At 47.6% G+C, this 7,464-nt stretch overlaps 1 protein-coding gene across 1 annotated transcript in view; it reads right to left on the bottom strand.

Moving 5' to 3' along the window:
- Positions 1-7,464, bottom strand: part of NRF1 (nuclear respiratory factor 1) — a 49,004-nt gene that overhangs the window by 32,051 nt on the left and 9,489 nt on the right. The window contains exons 5-7 of the mRNA XM_031061893.1: positions 4,177-4,335; positions 3,307-3,501; positions 292-393 (exon numbers count right to left, since the gene is read on the bottom strand). Of these exons, the coding sequence (XP_030917753.1) occupies positions 292-393; positions 3,307-3,501; positions 4,177-4,335 (456 nt within the window). The remainder of the gene's footprint in view (positions 1-291; positions 394-3,306; positions 3,502-4,176; positions 4,336-7,464) is intronic.

The raw sequence follows: 7,464 nt of genomic DNA, 5'->3' as shown, positions 1-7,464 counted from the left end.
ATATAAAATATAAGATATAAAATATAAGATATAAAATATAAGATATAAAATATCAAATATCAAATATCAAATATCAAATATCAAATATCAAATATCAAATATCAAATATAAATAAAAATAATCGTGTTTGCAGAGTCCTGAGCCACAACAGCATTTCATCCCTTTCCGTATCAAACTGCAGCATCCTGTTGTGTTGTGTTCCAGCCCTTGTGTGTCAGGCTGGTGTTTGCTGTGCGCCCAGAGATGTTTCTGGAAGCCCGGGCAGGTGCCCCAGGAGGAGCAGGCTCTCACCTCTCCGTCAGCCACCGCAGAGTAATTGACCTGTGCCACGGTGACCGTGGTGGGCAGCTCGGAGGCGTCGGCCAGCGTGGCCACCGTGGCACCCGTGCCAACCTGTGGGGGACAAAACAACGCATCTGTTAGTGCAGGGAGTGCCCACAGCTCTCAGGAAAACGGGTCTCACACGCTGTCACACTAAAACAATAAAGGAATTTACTCTGAGAGTGGTGAAGGGAGGTTGTGGATGTCCCACCCCTAGAAGTGTCCAAGGCCAGGCCGGACAGGGCTTGGAGCAGCCTGGTGTCACAGACACATTTTCTCAAAAATCCTTTCTTTAAGATTTTTTTCTCTTGAGAGGCTGAGAAGCCTCAAGAACAAAATGTAAGCAATGGTTATCTGCTGCTGTGGGATGCAACAGGTGCATCTGTGATTGGTCTCATGTGGTTGTTTCTAATTAATGGCCAATCACAGTCAGCTGGCTCGGACTCTCTGTCCGAGACACAAGCCTTTGTTATCATTCCTTCTTTTTCTATTCTTAGCTAGCCTTCTGATGAAATCCTTTCTTCTATTCTTTTAGTGTCGTTTTAATATAATATATATCATAAAATAATAAATCAAGCCTTCTGAAACATGGAGTCAGATCTCATCTCTTCCCTCTTCCTAAACCCCGTGTGAACACGGTCACAGCCTGGGATGGTGGAAGGTGTCCCTGCCCATGGCAGTGACAGGATCCTTAAGGGCCATTCCCACCCCCTCAAATTCCATGATTCTGTGACTATTTGTAATTGCAGAGCTCACAGAAAACACGGAGCTGTCCCCAAGGGGGAGGGAATCCCAAGCTGGGGCCACACAAACCCATGGAACCAAGTCATTAATCCAGACTGGAGCCAAGTTTTGCGCATCCCTTGCGCTGTCCCCGTGTCCATGAAGGCCCCAGCAGTTTCCCAGCCTCAGGAAGAGCAGCTGTGGAGTCAACTCCCTTCTCCCACCCACCCTGCACTGGCTCACAATTCCCTGCACACCCTCCTTGCTCCCCATTCCCTGGGTCTCATCTCCAGGCACCCTGGCAAACAGGAGCCCCTCCTCAGTACCCCTTTGGAAACGATCTTTTCCCCATTTAACAGCTGGGAAAGGACAAAGGCAGGGAGATGGGCAGCTTTGTCTCTGAGGAGAATGAAATATAAATGCCGGGAAGTTGAGGGGATCTCAGGTGTCCAGCACCTGAAAGAACACCAGTCAAAGGGAGATTGTATGGACAGGTGAGCAAAGAGAACCAGCCTGGCAAGTCTGCTGGGCCTTGGTGGGGAACAGAAAACTCTGACAGCCACTGAAAAGCTTCATTTGGGAAAAAAACCCTACTCATACACCCATTTTTATCTGCATTATGTCTGAGACTTCACTAAAACTGTGATGCTCAAAAGGGACAAAGTGCTGGGCCTGGTTAGGAACCACCACCAGTGGTGATGTGGAGGCACGGGGAAACTGCGATTCAATTCTCACCCCCACAAGGAGTTTGTGGGAAGTTTCAAGAGAAAAGCGAATTTTTTTGACTTCCTGAACTGCCAGAATCTGCCTTCCCACACAGGGAGCACAGGGAAAACTGCAGCAGCAGCACTGAGCTAAGAACAGCGTGAGAGGAATCCTTATTCCATGAGGACAGATATGTCACATGAAGACCTGGGGCACAGAAATACCTGATCTAGATATAGACATATATAATATATATTTTAGATATATATATAAAATATATATTTTTTCTATATATAACATATATATATATATGCATTTGGTGTTTGTAATAAATACAATACACTTCAAGTGTCAGATGAAGACCTGGGGCACAGAAATACCTGATCTAGATATATATTTTATATATATATATAATATGTATTTTATATTGAGATATATATATGTATTTGGTGTTTGTAATAAATATAATACACTTCAGGTGTCAGGTGAAGATTTGGGGCACAGATATACCTGATCTATATATAGATATGTATTTATAAATATATAGATAGAGATAGAGATAAATAGATATAGATAGATATATCATATATATAATATCTATAATCTTTATATTTATATGTATATTTAATACCTGAAATGCAGCTGATTAAACTACATTTCATACCATTAAAGGAAGGCAGTTCCACCACCTCTCCTCCCATTGCCACCACAGGTGTTGTGTGGTGGCACCAGGGACTGGGTTTATTCTAAGCAGGTTCACTAAATTCGGGTCAAACCCCTGAATTTTTGTGACCACATCACAGAAATCCTTGACCTGGACACCAAGGGGTTGGGAAGAGAGAGAATGAGGATGGAGCTTTGTTGTGGGGTGATAAGATGTGATAGAGAGAAAATTCCTGAAGGACAAGTTCAGCTCCTGAGCTTCCTTAAACCACCTCCTGGTGTTGGAACCCAGGAAATTCCTCTGGCTGCCAAGGGGGCTCAGAGACCCTGGTACAGAGCCCAAGACAACTGTGCCTTTGGTCTTGACCGATGGAAAAAAATTACCAACCTTACATGAGAATTTACAAGCCACAAAAGTCTAAGTGGAATGATAGGGAATTTATCACAGGGTGAAAAATAGATTTTTGAGGTTTTTAGAATGGGGGCTCAGGGTCCCAAGATGGAGGAATTTGGGCATGCCTTGTCCTTTTTCCTTCTTCTTGGCCTCCATCTTCTGGGTGATGTTGGCACTTTTGGATTGGTTTAGAGTAGAAGCTCAGTGTCTAACACAGGTGATGGGTATTGGGAAGTTATGGTAAATAATGTAGTTTTTTGTATAAAAAGATAACACTACCCAGGGCAGGCAGAGTGCCTCTGGACAGGCCTCAGCAGGCCAGAGAGAGAATTTTATAGATAAGAAATAATAAAAAACATTCAGAACGAGAACTGCAGACTTCTGACTCCTTCTTTGACCACCAGGCTGGGAAAAGAGACTTTCTAACCCATCTCAGGGTCGCTCAGCAGCTAAACCCTGAGAGTGGTGCTGGAGATGGAGAAGCCAGGGGCTGCTCTCACCTGGATGAGGGACACGGTGCCGTCGGGGTTGCTGAAGGTTTGCACCACGGTCTGGGAGGGCACCAGGTGGGCGATGCTGTGCGTGGTCGTGGTCTGCGGCGTCTGCTGGTCCTCGAAGGCGTAGAGCAGGTCCTCGCGCCCGTGCTGCTTGTAGCAGTTCTTGACGATGGTGCGCAGGGCCTGGGTCCAGGACACCTTCCAGCAGCAGGGACAGGGCACAGTCAGGCCAGGGAAGGGTTCTGAGCCAGCTCAGCGCTGGGGTTTGCACTGTGTCCTCACTGGGCTTTGCCGGGCGGTTTGTAATGATTGGCAAACGAACACCACCAATATTTAATCTCCCTCTGCTCATCCCCTCCTTCCCCCAAGGAATCACCCTGGAGAGCCTCCTGATCCAGTGAAGATGTCCCTGCTCAGTGCAGGGGCTGGATGAGAACACCTTTAAAAGGGCCCTTGCAACCCAAACCATTCTGTGACTCCGAGCAGAAAACCACGGTGATTTGGGAAAGCACCCAAATGCTGCCACAGCACCATTTCCAACCTCCCCACCCAGCCAGCCCTCAACCAGCCTGCACAGGTCCTGCTGCCTCCCCACCACGGTGGCTTCCTTTGATTATCTCTGTGACAGGTTGGCAGAAACTTTACTTTTTCGCCCAGTTCTCTCATTTTCCCTGGCTCCACTGCACACCCACGACTCCATCCTTCAAGCACAAAGCTCCCTGCTGCTCTGAAGAGGCCAGCATCCCTTCCCTCCTCCAGGAGCCCATGACACAGACCCTTTCTCCTGTCCCTCAGGGCAAAAACCACCCCCAAAACCCAGGGGTTTTTGGCATTGTCTCCAATGCCATTGGAGGCAGACAGGGAGACACTCACCCGCTGCTTCTGCTCCTCCGTGCGGACGTCGCTGCGGACGTTGGCCCACGGGATGTCCTCGGGCCACCAGATGGGCTTGCAGCTCTCCTTGCCCCAGCCTGGCTTCCCACGACCCGTGGAATACTTCAGCATCTCGGGGATGAAGGCTCTCAGCTGTGCCTGGAACAAACAAAAGGTTGAGAGGTGTTTAGGAATTCACATCCCGCGTGGTTTTGAGGGGCGTTGCACAGAATTATTGGGCTCAACTTCCATCCTGTTGGAGCCATCAACTGGAAGAGGCCTGAAAGCCCAAGGAAGGTGGACAATACTTTGCCATCTTCTCCCAGGACTCAGCTTGGCAGCAGGTGGAAGGGAAGAAACAAAATTCAATCGGCAAATAGAAAATTACAGCGCCAAGGCACAGCCATTGTATTGACACTTCACAACTGAAACACTACAGGAAGGGAATGAGCCAACCTGAAATGGGAAGAAAAAAAATAAAAATCACAATAACCTATTAAAAACCCCATAATCAATGTCCCTACAGAGGCAGGAGCTCAGGCATGAGCTGATGTATCATTTACAGAGATGCTGTGAGGGGATGGAGCTTCAGTGAGTGCTGAAATGTGGAAACCACGATCTCACACTTCTCCAGCCCTGTCCTGCCCAAATAAATGAAAAACTCACACAGGGTTTTGTGACAAGATTGGTATTGTACCAGGGACTCCCTGAAGCACCAGGAAAAGGCTGGTTCAGCTGCAGAGCAGAGCAGGAAGGGGAGAGCTCTCCTTTTATCAGAGGAAACCACATTTAAAGTTTAAAAACTGCATTTCGGAGCAGCTCCCGGCATCACTTCAGAGCTTTTAGAGTAAATGATTTCATAGACCATGGAGTCATTTTGGTTGGAAAAGGCATTGAAGTTCCCCAGCACTGCCAAGGCCAACACTGTCCCATGTCCCCAAGTGCCACATCCACATGGATTTTAAATCACTCCAGGGATGGGCACTCCAAAGCTCCCTGGGCAGCTGTGCCAGGGCTGCACGGCCCTTTCCAGGGAGGAATTGTCCCAAAATCCCCCCTGAGGCTCCCCTGGCCCAGCCTGGGGCCGTTCCCTCTGCTCCTGTCCCTGTTCCCTGGAGCACAGCCCGACCCCCCCGGCTGTGCCCTCCTGGCGGGGACTTGTGCAGAGCCACAAGGGCCCCTGAGCCTCCTTTGCTCCAGGTCAGCCCCTTCCCAGCTCCCTCAGCCCCTCCTGGTTCTCCAGCCCCTTCCCAGCTCCCTCAGCCCCTCCTGAGTCTCCAGCCCCTTCCCCAGCTCTGTTGCTCTTGGAGCTTTGGGAAAATTCTCATCACAGCTTGGGCCTTGGAACTACGCCTTGGCCTCCGGGTCCCCCCGCCCCTTCCCAGCTCCCTCAGCCCCTCCTGGTTCTCCAGCCCCTTCCCAGCTCCCTCAGCCCCTCCTGGTTCTCCAGACCCTTCCCAGCTCCCTCAGAAGTTCTCCAGACCCTTCCCAGCTCCCTCAGAAGTTCTCCAGCCCCTTCCCAGCTCCCTCAGAAGTTCTCCAGACCCTTCTCCCTGTGCTCCAGCTCTGTCCCCCTCTCTGGGCACAGTCTGGATGTTGCATCCACGGGCTCCAAGCTGTCCATGAACTCATTTCCAGCTGCCTTTTCCACCTTGCACATGGGAAATGCCCTAAAGAACCTTTTTCCCAGCCTGCCCACGATCCACCTTCCACTGCAGGGCCAACCTGCCATGCTCCAGGTTCCCTGGATGGAGCCTGGTGAAGGGAGAAGAAATAATTCCTCCAGAGAGCAGTTTCTTTAAAATAACATTGCTCATAGGAGAGAAAAGGATTTGTTCCTCAGAAACTCTGCAAGAAACAGGGCTGAGTGAGCGGGGCTGGGGAAAGGAGGGAAAACCAGAGTGGAAATCCCAAGGATTGTTACTTAGCAGCAACTCTGCCCAATAATTTATTCAAATAAACCTGGTAGCAGCAGGGTTTTTTGGAGTGGCTGTTGATTTTTGAGGTTTTTTGTTTGTTTGTTTTTGTTAAGGTTGGGATTGAAGTGTTAGAGATGGTATTTTGTGTTTAGGTTTAGATGTTTGTTATTTTTAAATTTATATTAAGTTACAAAAGGGTTAACTTTTTTTTGTGTAAGGTTTTTTAAGGTTAAACTATTTAATTAAGAAATTATACTTAATTTTTTTTAACTTAATAATTAATTATTTGAACTTTGTAATGTGGATTTTTTTTTGTTTAATTATAAAATACTATTTAAACTTATGAAGAACAAGGAAGAAGGATTAGTTTTTGTTTTAAAACTTCTATTTTGTTTTCTATCTATTATATTTTAAATAATATATATTCTATTTTAAATTATATATATTACATTTTAAAACTAAACTTTAAATTTTTTTACTTTGTGATGTTACGCACTTTTAATTAACTACGCACTTGTCATTTTAGTGTCATTAACAATCCTGGTTGATGGCTTTAGGTTAAATGTAGGATTCTTTTGGGGGGGTTAGATTTTTTTGGTACAGAAAGTTTAGAATTTTCAGCATTCAGGACTGGTGCAAGGACAGTTGAAAGCTGCTTTCCTGCCATCAGCAGAGCTCCTTGTTTCCAGCTGCATCAATTGCAGGGCTCAAGCCACTCAAGGTACTTGTTAAGGAGGGTTTGTCTTTAACCCACAGGGAGACAATCAGCAGCACTGTCAGGAGACAGGACTTGGCTAATTAGTGCCCTAACGAGGCCAGGCTCTGCCACAGGTAACGTCCCCCACACCCCTGGGGCACAGGGGGAACATTCACCTGCAGGAGCCACGTTCTGCTGCCACCATCCTGGAAACACCCAAAAATCAAACCTCTGCTGAAAAACCCCAGCTTGTGCCCTTGGAAAGGGCTCAGGTAACGCCCAGGATGGAGGATTTGGGAGAAATTGTGGGAAATGTTTCTTTGCCACCCTTTCACACGGGCTCGGTGTTTTCACTTTTAACGTCAAATTCAAGAATTAACGGTACTGAGCTATCCCAATCCCAAATGCAACAGCCCAAAGCACAGCCAGCTGTATTCCAGCTGCTCTGCAGAGCTGGAAGCACCAAGGAAAGTGGTTTCTGGAACAGAGCAAAAGCTGTGGCTGGGAATTTTCTACATCTCCCCACAGCTCAGCCTCGGGATCTCTGGGAAAAGCAAAGTTGAGGCCATGCAGGACCACCCTGGAAGTGGGAGAGGGAAAAACAGAAACTGCAGCAAAGCTGGGATGGAGCACTCAGCCCTGAATCCATCCCTGCTGCACTGCCCAGAGCTG

The sequence above is a fragment of the Geospiza fortis genome, unplaced genomic scaffold (assembly GCF_000277835.1).
Source record: "Geospiza fortis unplaced genomic scaffold, GeoFor_1.0 scaffold61, whole genome shotgun sequence".
Classification (NCBI taxonomy): domain Eukaryota; kingdom Metazoa; phylum Chordata; class Aves; order Passeriformes; family Thraupidae; genus Geospiza; species Geospiza fortis.
Note: the sequence above shows the minus strand (reverse complement) of the source record. Positions and strands in the feature narration are given on the sequence as shown.